This window comes from Carcharhinus amblyrhynchos, chromosome 13 (genome assembly GCF_965287045.1).
Source record: "Carcharhinus amblyrhynchos chromosome 13, sCarAmb.v2.hapA, whole genome shotgun sequence".
In the NCBI taxonomy this organism is placed as follows: Eukaryota; Metazoa; Chordata; class Chondrichthyes; order Carcharhiniformes; family Carcharhinidae; genus Carcharhinus; species Carcharhinus amblyrhynchos.
The window spans coordinates 56,295,877-56,315,302 of NC_137336.1; the positions used below are offsets into that span (position 1 = coordinate 56,295,877).

Consider the following 19,426-nt stretch of genomic DNA (forward strand, 5'->3'; position numbering starts at 1 on the left):
CCTGGGTTTGATTCCCGGCTTGGGTCACTGTTGTGTGGAGTTTGCACATTCTCCTTGTCTCTACCTTGTTTGTTTCCTCCGTGTGCTCTGATTTCCTCCCACAGTCCAAAAGTTTGTTGGTTAAGTGCATTGGTCGTGCTAAATTCTCCCTCAGTTTACCCAAATAAGTGCCAAAGAATGGAGATTAGGGGATTTTAACAGTAACTTCACTGCAGTATTAATGCAAGCCTGCTTGTAACACTAATAAATAAACTTTAACTTTAATATCCTGCTGGCAGAGAAGAAAATTTTTCAAATGACTTAAATACCAAAAACACTCAATACCACTACCATGACTTCACACATGACAGACCAAAAAGTTAAAGAACTGTTAAAGTATAAGATGTGTTGTATGAATACGAAGTGAATATTGTATCATATTCTGTTAGAGGGAAAATGATTGGAAAAGGGGGATGTGATGATATGTGCCTGCATGTGTTACAGCGTAAAGGTGCTCAGCAGAGAAAGGGTTAATGTGGGACTGCAGAGTGACACCTACCACAGTGTGATGTATGTAGTCACAGTCAGGGAACAGTCTAGAAGAACACTCTATGGTGGGAGGAACATCATGCAACACCATATTTGGAACTGTAAATAATTAAAGCCTACCAGAAAATGTGTTTGTGTTTAAACACACAAGGATCAAGATCTCATCATTGAGCCATCACCACAGCAGCATAAAGAACCCGTAATATGACACCATCTGCACCCAGTCTGGCATACGTGTGAATCCAGGCCCAAAGCAATTTAGTTGACTCTGTAATAGCTAAGCAAACTACCCAGTTGAAAGGAGTAAGCCTGTCATGTCTGTGCCAGTTCTCTGAAAGAGCAACCCAAAAAGTTGCACTTACCCAATTCTGTTTTGAAAGTGACAGTGGAATTTTCCTCCCGCAATCTCCCTCCATTCCTGATTTTTTTCACTTGCTAAGCAAAAAAATGTCCTCACGTCACATTAGTTCTTTTGTTAATACCTAAATTTAGTGTCCTCTGGAGCTAAGCCAAGGATTCGTAATAACGTCACTTGCAGAAAATAGACATTTGTTCAGCCTGGTTTGCTGATACAATTTGTGAGATGGAACCTCATTATGAATGCTTGGCTCAGTCCTAAGACTCACTAATGGATTATTTCCTGTGGAGAATGTTTTTACAGTTGTAAAGCAGAAAACTAGTTTTGTTTGACAGACTATTTCATTTGGAGCTGTGATATGAATTAAAGCTCCCCCCACCCCACCCCACCAATGGGAGTATGATTTGCTGCACTTGATCTATAATCTTATGTACATGTAAGAAGGAAATTATTTAAGGCAACTTTGAATGGCTGCAATTTTTTTATTTCTTAAGTATTTAAATTCTTATCACCATTATTGTTTGGCTGATTGGTTTAGTACCTAGTAGATACTGAAAGAGTACTTCAAAGGCTCAACAGATATCAGGACATTAACTCATTATGAAAAGCAAACCAGAGGATCCCACACATTCATATCTAATTCTGCATGTTGGTGAAGGCAGGTTAAGTCTTTATAGGTCCCTTATTTTTTAAGGACAAAGCTCTATGATCAATCACTGCACTAAAACATATTTAATGTTTCAAAAATCATCTAATTATGATGGTTGAAATTAGCAAGTGCTTTTAAACTTACCTATCAAAATATTCCTGACTCCACAGCAGACTTCCTGCAAGATTCACAAACTGACTTAACTTGTATCCCTTGAGAATCCACCATGATGGAAATAATAACTGAATGGAAATTGGTATTTGAAACAGGAATTTCAATAGCAAATTTATATGTGTGTCGAGCCCGTCCCGTTCCTGTCCAAGGGAATGGCAGGAATGGACTGGTAATTTTAATTTTGCAGCCCTGCATGCCTCCTGTTTCGTCCTCCCGATGTAGGTTCCCTCAATGTCGGGAGGGGAATACCTAGCCACATATCTATACTTTTAAAAGCCAAGGATCTTATTTTTTTTAAACTTTCTACACCTGCAACATTCAACACATACCCACAGGACCATCTGCTCCTACACACCCTTAAGAACTGCATCCTTTAGTTTAGCTAGCCTTTCTTTGTTAATCCACTCAAAATGTATCATTTCACAGTTATCTACATTAAACTTTACTTGTCACATGTCCAACTATTTCATTGGCCTGTATATGTCCTCTTGAAGTCTATCAAGAAGAAAAAGGGTCAAAAAGCACAGCTCAGGAACTGGCCCTACAGTCCTCCAAGCCTGTGCTAATCATGATGTCCTAAGTTAAAAAAAATTCTGCCCTTACATAGTATGTGTCCCTCTATTTCCTCCCTATTCATGTATCATAGAATCCCTACAGTGCAGAAGGAGACCATTCAGCCCAACAAGTCTGCGCTGAACACAATCCCACCCAGACCCTATACCCATAACCCCTCATATTTACCCTGCTAATCTCCCTGACACTATGGTTAATTCAGCATGGCCAATCAACTTAACCCACACATCTTTGGATTGTGGAGGAAATCAGGGCACCTGGAGGAAACCCACGCAGACACAGGGAGAATGTGCAAACTCCATACAGTGACCCGAGGTTGGAATTGAACCCGGGTCCCTGGCTCTGAGGCAGCAGTGCTAACCACTGCGCCACGGTGCTGCCCCCATCCACCGTGTGTCCATTCAGATGCCTCTTAAATGCTACTAATTTGTCTGCTTCCACCACATCCTCTGGCAGTGCGTTCCAGGCATCTCTCTGAAAAACTTGCCCCGCACATCTCCTTTAAACGTATCCCCTCTCAACTTGAACCTGTGCCCCCTTGTAATTGACACTATTACTGTTGGAAAAAGCCTCTGACTATCCACCCTGTTTATGGGTCTCCCCTCAGCCTCCATCTTTCCAGTGAAAATAATCCTAGTTTATTCAAGCTCTCCTCACGGCCAACACCCTTGAGACCAAGCAACATCCTGGGGAACCTTCTTTGCACTCTCTCCAAAGCTTCCACGTCCTTCTGATAATGCAGTGACCAGAACTGCACACAATACTCCAACTACAGCCTAAACAAGATTTTAAATAGCTGCAACATGATTTCCCAGCTCCTGCACTCAATGCCTCAGCCTATGAAGACAAGCATGCCATATGCCTTCTTAATCACCTTGGCTACCTGTGTTGCCACTTTTAGAGAACTGTGGACCTGCACACCCAGATCCCTCAGTATGTTAATGTTCCAAAGGGTTCTGCCATTTACAGTATAATTCACATCTAAATTTGACCTAAATCTCACATTTGTCTGGATGAAACTCCATCTGCCATTTCTGTGCCCAAGCCTCCAATCTATATATTTATATCTGTTCTATCCTCCTCACAGTTAACAATATTTCCAAGTTTTAGGACATCTGCAAATTTTGAAATTGTGTCCCATACACCCATGTCCAAGTCATTAATGAGATAAAAGAACATAAGAACATAAGAAATAGGAGCAGGAGTAGGCCATCTAGCCCTTCGAGCCTGCCCCGCCATTCAATAAGATCATGACTGATCTGTCGTGGCTCAGTTCCACATTCCCGCCCTCTCCCCATAACCCTTAATCCCCTCCCTTATCAAAAACCCATCAACCCGTGTCTTAAAAATATTTAGCAAGGCAGCCTCCACCACTTCAACGGGCAGAGAATTCCAGAGATTCACCACCCTTTGAGTGAAGAAGTTCCTCCTCAACTCCGTTCTAAACCGCCCCCCCTTTATCTTGAGGCTGTGCCCCCTAGTCCTACTGTCTTTTTTGAGCAGGAAGGGTCTCTCCACCTCTATTCTATCCATCCCATTCATCATCTTATACATCTCAATGAGATCTCCCCTCATTCTTCTAAACTCTAACGAGTACAAGCCTAGTTTATTCAGCCTCTCCTCATAGCTCAACCCCCTCAACTCCGGTATCAGCCTAGTAAACCTCCTCTGCACTCCCTCCAAGGCCAAAATATCTTTGCGCAGGTGCGGCGCCCAAAACTGCACACAGTACTCCAGCTGCGGCCTCACCAATGCCCTATACAGCCGCAGCAAGACCTCCCTACTTTTATATTCAATCCCCCTCGCTATGAAGGCCAGCATCCCATTCGCCTTCCTGACCACCTGCTGCACCTGCAAGAAGCTGTGATCCTGTTCCTAAATTCCCAGTGAAACTCACTAGATACCTTCCAACAGTCCAAAAGACAATGGTTCACTATTTCTCTCTGTTTCTTGTCAATCAGCCAACTTCATTACCATGATAGCACTCTGCCATTTATTCCAAATGCTTCAACTTTGCTACCAAGCTTGTTGTGTGGCACTTCATCAAAGTTTCACATTACTCTCATTAACCCCCCCACCATCACCTGATCAAAAAGTCAAGTTGGTTAGACATGATTTGCCTTCAGTAAATCCATGCTGAATTTTGTTAACTAATCCAGGTGGCAGGGGAATGATTGTAAATAGTTCTTCACTGCTAGATCAATCAATTGATACTGAAAACCCATGCTGCATGATAAATCCTGCACTTGAAACATCCAGGCAACTGAATGAAGTTGCCTATTTAAATCAGTAAAATTGGAATAAGAATAAGATATTGTTTGGTGGGCAACTTTCCAATTATCACTACTCCTCAACAGAGAATTTGATTCTCATTATGTCCCTTATTGTTTAACATGGTATTTGCAAACTATTCATTTTCTACTGTTTTAAAAACAAGCTCAGTTCAACTAGTGTGAAAATATATGATTAGTTGCTGTCAAAATGTCTTTGTACCTTTACTGTTTAATACATCTATTAAGCAGTTAAAATCATTAAGCATCCATAGAATCCCTACACTGCAGAAGGAGGCCATTTGGGCCATCAAGCCTGCACTGTCAACAATTCCACTTAGGCCCTAACCCTGTATACTTACCCTGCTAATTCCCCTAACACTAAGGGGCAAATTAGCATGGCCAATCCATCTAACTTGCACATCTTTCGACTGACAGTAGCATGAATGATACCCAGCCTTAGACGGTCCTCCCAGTGCCTCCACCTGCTGTATTATCAGCCCTCCCACCTCCAAGTCCAAACCCAATGAGGCAGGATAATTCAGTCCAATGTTTGAAAGTCACAGTGCCATTGAAAATTATTCCATCAAATTCAACAAGGAGGATTATATGATAAAAGCAGTAGCTGAAATAAACTAACAAATGTTCTCTGCTCAACCTCTAGGCATCTCATGACACTACCTAAACATCTGAAGATTTGGATCTAGGGTCACTTGAAGTGGTAATCTCAAAACACCAAAATGACCGAGGAGACAAGGGGCTGGATTCTCCTACCTTGCCCACAACTGGGATTCTCTGGCCCTGCTGCAGTAAACGGAGATTTGGCTGAGCACCGAATTCTCTGTTCATGCTGGCAATTGCAGTGGTGTGTGAATGGCTGGAAAATTCCGGCTACGAAGCCCAAATAACAATAACATCAACATGCACATCTTATGAACATACAGACTAGAAGCAAAGAAGTAGGCCCCTCGATCTTGCTGTGCCAGTCAATAAGATCATGGCTGGTCTGTTTGTGTTGAGTGCCACATTCCCCATCTACCCCCGGTATCCTTTGTTTTCCATGCGCAACAAGAATTTATTTACTTCTGCCATAAAAAAAATTCAGTGACCCCACTTCCACTGCCTTCTCTGAGGCAGCGAGTTCCAAAGTCGTACAACCCTCTGAGAGAAAACAAATTCTCCTAATTTCTATCCCTAATTTTGCAGCTGAATATCAATCTGGATAATATTTACACTCCTCCACTGAAGGGAGAGAGGTTGTGTGGAGGGTGGGGGAGAAAGGGGGTGTAGGGACAAGAGGCTGTTATTGATCATTTCCAGCTAACTCACCACAGAATGGTAACTGACCATTTGATCTTCGGGGCTATAAGGTTTACCACATCATGCAGAGTTTTATCTCAATAAACCACAAGGCAAATCTCATTTGGCAAGGAAATTGCTTCACTTCCATTTCTTACAGAGATAGATGCAAAACGCTGAGCAGGATTTCACAGAAATGAAACAACATCCTCGCACTCTTGCCATAGCACACAGATAAAGAGAGAACCCTGAGCTGACAAATCATGTAGCTATTCTTTAGAATTTGTGACAAGACATTGGTTGGAGATAGGAAATACATCTGTGGCATTAATGGAGGAAGGTGAAGTAGAATCCTATCGTCCATGGAACTGTGTTGGAGTAGAGATCAAACGCATACCACAATGTGAATTACTTTGGAATGGGTTTTCAGCTAATGCAGGGCTGATATCTCATTAGTCTTTACTTGTCATACACCTGTCTGTAGCTACAGTTGGGATTTACATTGAAAAACAAAACTGATTCACCACTGTCAGGATTTTATCTGCCCCTGCCGGGGAAGCAAAGGGGCTAGTACAATTATAGGTACCCACTTTGGATCAGCTCCCCATTGTGGTATTGTCAGGGATTTACACAGTGACTTCATTACAGCATTAATGTAAGCCTATTTATGGCCCAAATGAATAAACTTAAACTTTAAACTCATTGGCTCATTTAACCAGTTTTGGGAACTGAGTGCAGAGATGCTACCTGCCCCATGGAAGTGGGCAGCTGAACTACCTAACTATAGGGCCAATTAGGGCCCTTTTTACCATATTGTTCCCCACTTGTGGAGGCCACCAACTAACTAGAGTTGCCCAGCTGCAGTGTGTGCAGGGCACGCTAAGTGGCCTAGGAGGGGAAGGGGACATGTGCAGGGGGGACACTAATGTTGCCATCCCTCCAGGATTGGCCTGGAATTGACCTTCAGGACACTGCGATGTACAACCCTGGAGAAAAATCATCAGGACATTAAAAATGTGGGGTTTTTTTCATCAATTTATTTAAACATTTCTCTTTGCCAGATATAAAGATATTGAAATTAGAGGGGGGGAAGAAATGGTTGTTTGGTTGACAGTCAAGCTTCATTCAATTGGTTATTGAGTCATTTTGTTTTCCAATTGTCATAAAAAAGCAATACATCACAAGGATGGATGTGTTGGCTGACTAATGGGGGGGCAGATGATCGAATCTCCAGAAATATATTTAATCAGAATTGGCATCCCAGGAAGGCACAGTACATGGTGTCAGCCATTTCTCCAGGATTCTTTCTCCTCTGAAGACCTGCCTAGTTGCCAATGTCTCCTACACACCCCAGCAGCAACCATCTCACCCAGTGGCACGGCGGAGGCTACAGAGTGGCTGGCCCTCTGACTGAGCCTACTCACCATCTTTTTCTGGACAGTAGGCCCCACCATGCCAATTAGTAGGCCACCTATGGTAAAATTGCTCAGTAAGTCTCACAAATCCAATATGTATGGGCTAAGAATCCTATTTTTAATACCAATGCCCCTCATAATATTCAACCCTAAATGTTGAAACACTGTGCACCAGGACTACACCCAAGACTGTTCCAGAAAAAATTATATATGAAATGGTTGGCCTAATTTTCAGTCATTGTATCATATGGGAATTAACTGTAAAACCCAACTCGAACAATTACATACACACACACTTAAGATGGAAGCTGAGCTAATATTCCAGCCCCCCCTTGTTTGCAAAAGTAAATTACTAAGTCCCAATATTATAAAGAACTGGGAAAACAGTTTAGATTCATTCTGCAGCTGCAATCATAATCAGGGTAAAACGTTAAAGGACCAACAGCTGTAGAAAATAACACCCAGCTTGTCTTGTACAATTCTTACAAAACCCTTAAAGGGGAAGTCCAGTCCTCCAACTGTTTAGGCGAGATAAGGATGCACAAAGGTTCATCAACTCGTATTTGTAAGTGTTTTCAGGTTTAGAAAATGACCTAACCGTATTCTACTTTTGTAAAAAAGGGAGCAACAGAGAAATATGTGCAGGCAACCCAAATTGTCTTGTAAGGTTCAATAAATGCGTAAAATCACGGAGCTGAACCTTAAACCACTTTGATCACCATACATATACGCTGGCAGACACCAGTTAACACGCAGCCTTTTGTTTTGGTAAATCTTGTGGGTTTGAATGTTTAAAATACTTTTAAGACTGATTTAAATATATAGAAAGAACTGGAGCCAGTGCATCTTTAACAACCACTCTGTCCTTCTAGTGCAATGATGTCCCTATTTCACCCGCTAATTTCTCAGCAAATTCTCGCTCACCAAGTATTAACCGGCGCTTGTTCCGCGCAAGATACTGCAAACCTGTTCCAGTTAAGTTGGATGTTATTGCCATTCCAAGGAACACAGGAACGCGGACTTAAAACATTGTGAGATTAAATAGGTTGAGGCGGGCACAACCTTCACGTTGGACAATTGCTCAGAGGCGCTGGAGGAAAATGACAAGTTCCAAGTGTACCCCAGTTTGGTTTGAGCTGGTGAGGACTCCTCTTGGATCCCGACCCAGTTTGGATCAATCTCAGGACAATGCTGGTCACAAACTTGTGTATCAGGGACATTTAGAACTTACCATCCCGAACTTCTGCTGTTGGATATGGAGTATTCCTTGTTTGATGGGATTTTCCATTCTGAGCGTCCGCTCGGAGCTTGTTCAACAGTCACTGCATCAATGTGTGTCCAACAACTGCGACTTCACTTCCTACAGCTTCACTTCCCTTTTCTGGGTAAGAACATTTGATGCGTATAAATAGTAAAGGGTGCTATTAGAAAGCGTAGGGTTGATTAGGAATCTAAAAAGGAATTTACGCGTGGGAATATGGCTGGAGGTATTAAATGAGTTGTATCTGTCTTTACCAAGAAGGTCGATGCTGCCCAGGACATGGTAACAGGCGAAGAAACTGTCCCCTGGAAGGGTTCAAAATTGATAAGGAGGAAGTGTCGAATAGACCAGACAGTTGCTACTAAAAGTTGACAGGGCAGTGGGACTGGATAAGGTGCATCCAAGGATACTGAAGGAAGTGAGAATGGAAATTGTGGGGGTGCTGATCTCCCAGCCTTTTCCAGACTCCGCAAAGTTCCAGAAGACTGCAGAATTGCGAACTATTTTGTTCAAAAAAGTTGCAAGGATAGCCTCAGCAATTACAGATCAATCAGCAGCGGTGGGCTAAGCTTCTAGAAACAATTATTTGGGATAGAATTAGTAGTCAGATGGAAAAAAAACGTGGTTTATTAGGAAGAACCAGAAACCCTTCTGTCTCTGTGTTCTTTACTCTATTGCTATCCCAGTTTAAATTGAGATAATGAAAAGTCCCCAATTATTGTTACTCTATATTTCTAGCATCTCTTTGTCATTTCCCAGAATATATGCTCTTCTGTATGCTACTCACAATTTGGTGGCCTTTAGAATACATCCAGTAGTGTAATGGTGTGCAAGATGTATTTTCTAAGGTGTCCCACTGGGATACCCTATATTCAGTTGACATCAGTCAACCAATACGTAGACTGTGAAGGACAGTTAAATAATGAAAAGGAATTTTTGCTAATGTATGCATCTGGAGGGAGTCAAGTCAATGAGAAGTGACTGTCCTCCCTGAGCTAATCTCACAATTGTAAAATTGTTATATTATTCTGAATATTTCAATGTGCCATCTAACCTTGTCAACCAGACTGGGGGGTCCGATTACAATATTAAACATTATTAACTTAGCCAATAATGTTTCACCTGTCAACAGAAATAGGAGATCATTGGCTCATTGCCCCTGTAGGTTCCTCCCCCATTATCTAGGAAACCAAACCCACATAATTTCTGGTAACAAAGGCCACTGCTCGCAGCTATGAATCTTAATTGGCAAAAGGAGCCATTCTCTACCTATACCTGGCCTCCTCTTATCAGATTGTGAGACTTCTCCAGCCTCACAACCCATGAATATATCTACTCCTAACATACCAGGCCTATTAAACTTGCTTTTGCATTTCCAAAAACAGATAACAGCAGCTGTCTTTCTGTGCTCCGTTGTGTTAAAAAAATTCAGCCTGTCTACCATTATATTTCCCATTATACTGGGTTCAGGATGTAGTTGGCCAAGGTGCACAATACATATAAATTGAAAATACAGTTTAAGCTTATAATACTTGGTTAATTTGTGGTTATACAGTTTGCAGTTTATAATACCTTTGCATTTTTTGTTCCAGGCACATTGTGAATTCTCACTATATAAAAGGCACTTTAAAATGACCTTAACCTAGTCTACTTTTTATAGTAAAACTAAAATGAAGGGCCTCATGCTAAGAATTCTATACTACCCCTCATCATGGTGTAATGACATCTCTATTGTTTCTTTACTCTAGCTAAATAGATCCTGTCCTTGGCCACAGGACATCTCTTTCCAGCACTGTAATGTTCTCTTGAATCAATACTGCCATTCCTCTCCCTTTCTTCCCTTCCCTATCTTACCTGAATACGTTGTACTGAATTTTACCAGACCGCATTTTGCCCATGTCTCCTGGAGCAAAAGTCAGACCAGCCGACCAATGTTAAACGAGGCAACAATAAAAACATTTAGATAAGCATTTGAAGTGCTATAGCATAAAAAGCTACAGGTCAAATGTTGGAGAAGGGGATTAGAATAGATGGATGTTTGATGGCCAGCGCAGGCATGATGGACTGAAGGCCTCTTTCTGAGCTGTAAAACTCTATGGCATCTGATTGGCTTGGCAGTTGTAGCAGTCTGAGCAATGCCAGAAATCTGTAGAGGGCATTGCTGGAGCTACAAGCAGGTCCACACATAAAGAGAACTATCAGAAAGAGGCAAGTTTGGGGTTTTGAATGGGGAAGGATCAGTGAAGTTGGCAGGGAGAGGGAAGGTTGGGTTTTTTCAGGGCAGGTGGGGGGGGGAGGATTGTCATTTTGGGAGTGGCCCCAATGGGCACTCCCCCAAAGGACATAACCCTTTCTTCCTTCCTGCCTTTTAAGCAGTTTGCTTTAAAAAAAAGGCTTGCCTGCCCCTGCCTGACTGCCCGGGCCAACTATATTATGAACTGGGCAGTGTAATATTTGGACCAGTTAGTTTGGCAATAAGTTCAATTGCTCCTTAATTAGTTATTTCAAATTGGCAAGCACTCTGCAGATTTCAGTGCCTAGCCAATCAACATATTATTGGGGACAGCTCAGGGATTGGCTGGAAGATGGACTTGCCCAAATACTCTACATGCCTCCCAACCCTGCCAAAAAACAGGCCTGGCAAGAGAGCCATAAAACTGAGCCTCTTGTGTCAAGAATATTTAGTGCCCAGTCTGACCCCCTTTCAAGGCAGGTTTTTGTTAGCTCTACAATATCATATTCCCATGTAGTTATTTGTACCCACAGCTCACCAATCCTTTTGACCCTGTTCTATGCATTAACACGCACTACAAACCTGAAACACAGTAAAATCTTGATGAATTCAATCCCAGGGAATCCACCTCCAAATTAGTGTTAAGCAAAGCTTTGTAATGACCAGTAAGGCCCCATTCCAAAATGCATGTATCTCTTTGTAACCTGATATGTAAATGTGGTGATCTATGTTAAAAACAACAGATGTAAAAGCCAAATGAAAACACAGTCGAGCAGTAATTGTGTGAAAAAGCCTTTATTCAATTTGTTCACGCCTTACAACAACCTGAACTTGCAAAAGACATGGGCTTATCTGGTCATGTCTTGTGCTTCAACTTGCATATCATATTTTTATCATATTTTGAAGGTTGTATGAGATTCATTTTATTTCTTGTGACACAGTTCTCTGCTTCCGTAACCTCTACATGAGTTGCAGCCTCCAGTTTGCAAACCAATTGTTTAAACTAACTTGGCAGTAGGAAGGATAAACTCAGTGTACAAAAGATTAGGAGAGATAGACAGTGCTAAAATAAGAAATAGGAATATATAGAGGAGGGAGCCAGACTAACAAAAAGTGTGGTGAAATGTACAATGAAATTATGGTGTCAAACTTGTATGACACGAAATTCTGGTTATGTCAAAGTCATCAACTGTTTCCACCAGCATAGTAACAAGTTCCACAGACACTGAAATGCTGAACTTGTCTAAACTTATCCTATGATCAAGCTAACCAATCAGAGTAGAGTTAGAGCGCACAAGAGCACACAGTCATAGAACGCTGGCAAGCCATTATTTAACATTGAGATTTCCCTATGAAAGGAGGTGCAAAGCCTATGAATATAAGTAAACCTGTGAGAACATTCAATATGTTGTAGACTGGAGAGAACGTGAAATTTATATAGCAGTGGAAAACCGTGGTGCAAAGCAGAACAGGTGGACATCGCAATGGAGTGGGAGATTCTGCCATCAAATACGTCCACCATTATAAAACACAAGATGAACATCTTGGAACAGTTTGACAAACAGGTATTGTCCCCAGAAGACAGTAAGAACTGCTGTCTGTCCAGACTTTTAAAAAAAAGTAAGAAGTCTCATAACACCAGGTTAAAGTCCAACAGGTTTATTTGGAATCACGAGCTTTCAGTTTGCTGCTCCTTCATCAGGTTACTTTAAAGAAGTATTGAATAAGGCCAGAGTTTAGCTGTGGGAAAATCCCACACTCTCTTTGTCTTGAATCAGTCCAGCCATCCATCAGAGTAGGATGAACACCATGTGACCCAACTTTTTTTGTCAAGAAATCGGACATGGGGACATTCTCTGCTTGGGATCCCTTAAATCATGTTAGCAGAGCTTCTTCAAAGTCTGTCCACCATTTTAAAGGTGCAACCCTACGTGTGTAATGGATCACTCCTCACTCCCCAAAAGAAGTACACTCCCAAGAAGTTCAACACTATCCACAACAAAGCAGCCAGTTGACTGGCACTTTATACATCACCTTAAACATTCTTTCCAGGAGCACAATGGTTGTAATGTGCACCATCTGCAAAGATGTATACCAGCAATTTACCAGCAAGTTCCCCTCCAAGTCATCCACTAATATCATTTTGATTTGATTTATTATTGTCACATGTATTAGTATACAGTGAAAAGTATTGTTTCTTGAATGCTTATAGAATGTTCATAGAGAAGGAAAGGAGAAAATGCAGAATGCAGTGTTACAGTCATAGCTAGGATGAAGAGAAAGATCAACTTAATGCAAGGTAGGTCCATTCAAAAGTCTGATGGCAGCAGGGAAGAAGCTGTTTTTGAGTTGGTTGGTATGTGACCTCAGACTTTGGTATCTTTTTCCCGACAGAAAAAGATGGATCAGAATATGTCTGGGGTGCATGGGATTCTTAATTATGCTGGCTGCTTTTCTGAGGCAATGGAAAGAAATATAGGCAGATTCAGTGGGTGGGAGGCTGGTGTGAGTGATGGACTGGGCTTCATTCACAACGTTCTGTAATTTCTTGCCGTCTTGGGCAGAACAGGAGTCATACCAATCTGTGATACAACCAGAAAGAATGCTTTCTATGGTGCATCTGTAAAAGTTGGTGAGAGTCGTAGATCTTTCACTGATGCTGGCTGAAAAGTCTGGATCTCCCTAACAGCACTGTGGATGTATCTAATCACATGAACTGTCAGCAGTTCAAGATGGTAGCTCACCATCTCCAGAGCAATTAAAGATGGACAATAAATGCTGGCCTTTCCATGACAATGACCACATCCCATGAACAAATTAAGAACAGATGAAAGGAACGATCTGCTTCTTGCTACGACCATTAGGTGACCAAAACTATGAGCCCAAGAGGATGACAGGAGGTTACAACATACATTAATGCCACCAACAGTGCCAGTAAACCTGGTCATGGAGCTAGAAGAAGTTCAGTTTCTTTTTCAGGTGAAGATAAGCTTTCCATTGTCACATTTTTATATCTGCTTCATACCTACTATAATCTGTGAAGTCCAAAGCATGAATTTCTCCACATCTTTCCGTGAGTTTCCATTCCAAACATACAAAATTGACAGTCAGGGAAAGACTAGCTGGCCCATCCCTTTAAAAATGGTGCCTTGATCATTCAAAATCCTAAGTTGCTGGCAGAGTGGCCTGTGATTAAGTCCACTCTGCCAGCGTGACATTGTGGGAGCCATTCCTTAACTTTTTGTTTTAAAACTAGCAGCCTAAAAATATGGCGGAGGTGGCCGCCTATGGGGCCAGTGGCTTTCACTTCATGTTGCATGTGTGCTTTGCCACTCTACAAAAGAAAATCAGAAAATTCTGCCCAACATCTCAGACTTAACTTTCGGCCAGCTTCCCAGCTGCCACCACAGGAATAGGCAATTTCCCAGTTACAGGAAGGATGAACACTCGTACTACTTTGGGGGCACACTTCGTGTTTGGTCATTTTGTTTTGTACAGTACATGCAATATGCAGTTTCAATTTGAAGTTTGATGTAGAGGTAATTTGTTGGGGACTGAATGAGGTGGCTCTCGTCAAGTTGTGACTGTGGTTCCAGGATATGTGACAGTCGGTGTGAGTAAAGGAAGTGGAAGAGCAAGGGTGGGGCTGTTTTGGAGAATGTTTCCTCAAGTTTAGGCCAGTGAAATCATTGATGGTGGAAGGACAAGTTGAAAAGGTTACTAATAAAGCATATGAAGTCATCGGATTTATTAATAGACTATTAACACACAAAAGAAAATAAGTTAAACTAAACCTTTATGATTCATTGATTAGGCCTCAGCTGAAGCATTGTGTTCAATTTTAGGTATCACACTTCAGGAAGAATCTCAAAACCTTAGACAGCGTACAGACTAGATTCATGAGTGTGGTACCAGGCATGAAAGATTTCAATAATTGTTTTATTTAATTGTTTCCCATTTCCAATTGCCCTTGGAAAGATAAGCCACCTTCTTGAACAGCTGGATTCCTTGTGGTGTAGGTCCACCAACGAGGGTGCCAACCCTCCATGATTTGCCTGCACTCTCCAGGAATTGAAGGAGGCACCTGGAGAAAACTCATGAGAACAGATTGCTCTTTTCTCACTCTCCTCGAACATGTCTCTGTAACAGATATGGAAAAATTGAAGTTGGGGTGATGAAATATTGTTTGGCTGACAGTCGAGCATCATCCAATTGGGTATGAATCTTTTTGCTTCCAAATTGTTGCGTCACAAAGATGGATGACGAGTGACTGGATGGTGGGGATATCATGTGATGGTACCTCCCGGAATATATGTAATCCCGGTTGACAATCCTAACACCCACATTGCTGTTAAGAAGGGAGTTTCAGGATTTTGATCTGGCAACAGTGAGGGTTCAGCGATTAAATTTAGTGATTAAAGTCAGGATGGTGAATGGCTTGGAGGAGAACTTCCAGGTGGTGGTATCCCCTGTACTGCAGCCCTCTGCCTTCTAGATGGTGGTGTTTGTGGGATTAGAAGGTGCAGCTGAAGGAAACTTGCTGAGTTCCTGCAGTGCATCTTACACTCCTATCAATTCTTGTCAGTGGTGGAGGGAGTGAATGTTTCTGAAACGAGTGCCAATCAAGCAGGTTGCTTTGTCCTGGATGGCATGAAGCTGCACTCATTCAGGCAAGTGGCGGGTACTCCATCACACTCCTGACTTTTACATGTCAGGTATGTTCTGATTTAATGCCCATTCACTTTCAAAAAGTCTCCGATACTATGGAAATTTCATTAATATGGGATATGAGTGTCACTGGCCAAGTCAGCATTTATTACCCATCCTTAACTGCCCTCCATTTCAGACGGCATTTGAGTCAACCACATTGTTCTGGATCTGGAGTCACATGTAGGCCAGGCAGCAGATTTCCTTCCCTAAAGGACATTAATAAACCACATAGGTTTTTATGACTGTCAACAATGGTTTCATGGTCATCATTAGACTTTTAATTCGGATTTTATTTAATTCAAATTTGCCATGGTGTGATTTGAACTCAGGTTTCCAGATTTTACTATGCATCGTTGGTCTAGTGATAGTAACACTGCATCACTGTCTCCTGGACACAGTATCCAAAGTGTTGCAATGATGATTTATAAAATGGCACAACTACCTCACCATTTTGGCTCAATGTTGACCATTTATTTAGTACAGCCAAACATCCAATTTGCTTTACTTGCACAACTGAGCATTGTTGTTATAGCTTCAATTTATTAAGACTTATCATTTAAGCCACAGTGGAAAAATGGGGTAAAATTAATGCCGAATTACGATGATGCTTGCGGTTAATCATTATGCTTGACAAAGGTTTGAAAGTCTCATATATACCTTAAGATTAGAAAATTCCAAAGAGACATGCTAGAGCAAAGCAAATGTGCCAAATGCTCCTCTTTACCACCTAGAAATGAAGCATTGTCTGGGAGACTTCAGTGAGTGAATTGACTACGAAGTATGGTCCGACTGTTAAAAATCCAGCAGAATTTCCTCTTGCTACATTATCCTAACAATGTGTAATGTCTAAGGAGTAAAGGCAAAGTTTATTCCTTCGGATTTAGCATGAACAATGCACATAAATTGGATTATGTTATTTCTAAGACACGTGCAGAGCCACACACTCAGATATGGAAATGAGATGACTACAACCAGTGAATAATGGAGATGCTAACTGATTTATTTCAGGTATGCCACCAACACCATGACCAGCACACACATACATATATATAGTCATAAAAAGTCTTGTTGCAATAGAAAATGATTACATTTTATAAAATAAAGAATCATCTTCAGCTCTTTTGGATAAACTCAGAGACTATGGCCTTTGAAATCAAAATACAGAAACCAAGTTCCTCAGGATATGAATGAGTACGTTAACAATATATCCTTCGAATACTCTTACAGCAGCAGCCTTCATAGCTGTACCCAGGGTAGGGGGTGGTCTCCTCTTGTTCTATCTTCCAGTTATTCTTTTTTCTATTTTTAAACCACCCTGTGTTATGAAATGATATTTGAAATCTTCCATCATTTTTAAAATGAATCACAATGGTTAATGCCACAATGTTTGTTAATATCACTGGTATGTCTTTAACTGCTTAACTATCGCAGGAGGGCTTTTCACCTTTATTGCCTCCAGGGCTGTGTTTAAATTGAGTGGGGCATGTTCACTTCAGCAATACCATGAAAGAAAAATTGAAATTGCTGGAAATAGAAATTCTCCAATCTCGCTGTGCTTGGTGCACTGGGGCAGCTCTCCAGGAAGTTCCCAAGGAAGGAGTTTATCTGGCAATTGCCCAGATGTGTTAACTTCCTCTGCACAATTGCGCTGAACTGGGAACTATCCGGAGAATAGCGTGCAGGCCTAAAAATTGGTTACCCACCCAATACCAGACAGTTTGCAATTCTCCCTGTTCCTTTCTAATGGCATGAACCAGATTGCACTCAGAAAGGACGTGAGGCTGATTTAGCATATTTAAAGTAGCATTTAAGTATGCATAGCCTCTTCAACCCCCAGCGCACGGAACTCATTGGGCCTTCTGGCACGGTAACAGTGAGAATCACTGGTGCAATCGTCACATGATGGGGGGGGGGGGGGACCTCAGAGGCTGTTGAAGCCCCCAGGGGCATTGCTGGGCAGTGCCCACATAGTTGGGCCCACCTAGTACGCTAGCGGTGCTCACTGGACATCCGAGAAGCGCCTGTTAGGCCGCACTGTTATGTCACCTTGCCATTAGCAGTGTGCCAGTTGAGCACTGCCACTTTGCCAGGGGAAGTGCTGAGCTGGTGGGGCCTAAGTGGGGGTGATGTTAGGGGGGGCTGGGCTATGTGGCAGGGGGGTTATGATGACAGACTTGCTAGGAGTCAAGGTGGGAAGGGCGGCACATGTCGGGGCCACGCAGTGGGACCCAATGCGGAAAACTGTGTTAGGGAGGGGCTAGGGGGACATACCACTGATGGGGGGAGGGGGGGAACTGGTGTCCGTGAGGGGAGGGAAAGACTTTCCCAATGCACTGTGACATGGGGGAGTCCTCACAAGACGGTGGCCAAGTGCTCTGAAGTCCAGCTCACTGGTGGGTTTAGACCCCCCCCCCCTCTACATTGTACTGGTGCACAACTCCCAGCTCTCCAAAGAAGTGACTGAGTGCGGGAGGATTGCAGTGCCTGAGCTCGCCTGAAAGACTGGTGCAGGTCACTTCAATATTCTCGCAGTTATGATATTTAGGGTGGGATTCGCCTGCTGGAACTATAACTGTGGGTCCGTTGCTTGGAAAGTATTTTCTAAACATGCCACGTTCAAAGGCTTAGACCCTATCCCACACTGTCAAAAATGCAGAACTGCTTCAATCAGTTGAAATTGTCTCACCAACTTTTGGTTCTTCTGTTTTAGAGAATGCTGTCCAACATTTTTCTGCCCGTTGACATCTGTCAGAGTCTGGATTTCACACTGTGCTTTGTCAGCACTGCAAAAAAGCAATAAATAAATAGGTGATCAAATTCTTCATATCACTTCAAATGTGCCAGCTCCTTGGTAGCATATCAAGCTGAGCTAATACTGAGAGCACACTTACATAAAAGCCATATCTCACACTATATAATTAAGTTCGATCGCGTATATACTGCGTGCTCCTCAAATTCAGCTATCGATATTTTTGGGCATTGTGGAAGGGGGATTAAGAAGCATATTGTGACAGGATGGTGAGGTTCAAAGCTTCTCAGATATTGGACTTAACATATCTTACAGTGGAGCTGGCATATAGCCACAGCCTGCTGGCTATGAATAATCCACAGTTGGCATGATATGAATGCCCAGTCACTCTCGGGTTAGGGATTAGGTCAGGTCAGCTCTAGGAACAGTTGGGGGTCAGAGGATGCAGAGCTGGGGATGGGGGTTCTAAGGGAACACAGAGGCAGGCCTTGGGTACCCTGAAAGTACATTTGGGGATTTGCAAGAATTGATATTGGGCTTTGATATGAGGGTTAGTGGGAGCAGGAGGGAGTTTGTAGCTCAGGTTGGGAAGATTGGTGGTTGGTAGGGTTTCAGAAGCAACAGCACTGGGGAAGGATCAACGACAATTGGCTCATTTAGTATGGAGTCTGGGGGAACATTCTTGTGTATCCTGGCTCCTTATTCACATTCAGCCCAGCCCACAATGGCCTTTGTTGCTCCAGTGAACATAAAAACAACAAGTTAGGACCGGAGTAGGCCACTCAGCCCATTGAACCTGCTCTGCTATTCAATGAGACCAAGGCTGCTCTAATTTTAACCTCCACTCCACATTCTTGCCTATCACAAATAACCTTTTACCCATTGCTTACTAAGAATCTACCTACTTCTGCCTTTAAAGATATGCAAAGGCTCTGCCCTGACCAACTTTTGTGAAACAGCGTTCCAAAGATTCATGAGAGAAATATTTATGTCTTCATCTCTGTCCTAAATGTGCAACCCCTTTTTAAAAAAGTGAGCCCTAATTCTAGATTCTCCCACAAGAGGAAATATACTTTCCACATCCAATCTGTCAAGTCCCTTCAGAATCTTCACTCAAGCTGCCTCTTACTCTTCTAAACTGCAGCAGTCACAAGCTTAGCCTGTCCTAAGCTTGTGACTTTATAAGACAACCTCCCCATTTCAAATA

The 19,426-nt window shown here is 42.3% G+C and overlaps 2 protein-coding genes across 2 annotated transcripts in view; both read right to left on the reverse strand.

Annotated features, from left to right (window-relative positions):
* LOC145351296 (uncharacterized) overlaps positions 1–8,554 on the reverse strand; it is a 30,164-nt gene extending 21,610 nt beyond the window's left edge. Inside the window, exon 1 of the mRNA XM_080200923.1 lies at positions 8,498–8,554. Coding sequence (XP_080057049.1) covers positions 8,498–8,554 — 57 coding nt within the window. The remainder of the gene's footprint in view (positions 1–8,497) is intronic.
* Positions 8,555–16,562: 8,008 nt separating this feature from the next.
* Positions 16,563–19,426, reverse strand: part of LOC145351297 (homeodomain-interacting protein kinase 4-like) — a 28,443-nt gene continuing 25,579 nt past the window's right edge. The window contains exons 5-6 of the mRNA XM_080200924.1: positions 18,157–18,253; positions 16,563–16,785 (exon numbers count right to left, since the gene is read on the reverse strand). Of these exons, the coding sequence (XP_080057050.1) occupies positions 16,747–16,785; positions 18,157–18,253 (136 nt within the window). The 3' untranslated portion in view covers positions 16,563–16,746. The remainder of the gene's footprint in view (positions 16,786–18,156; positions 18,254–19,426) is intronic.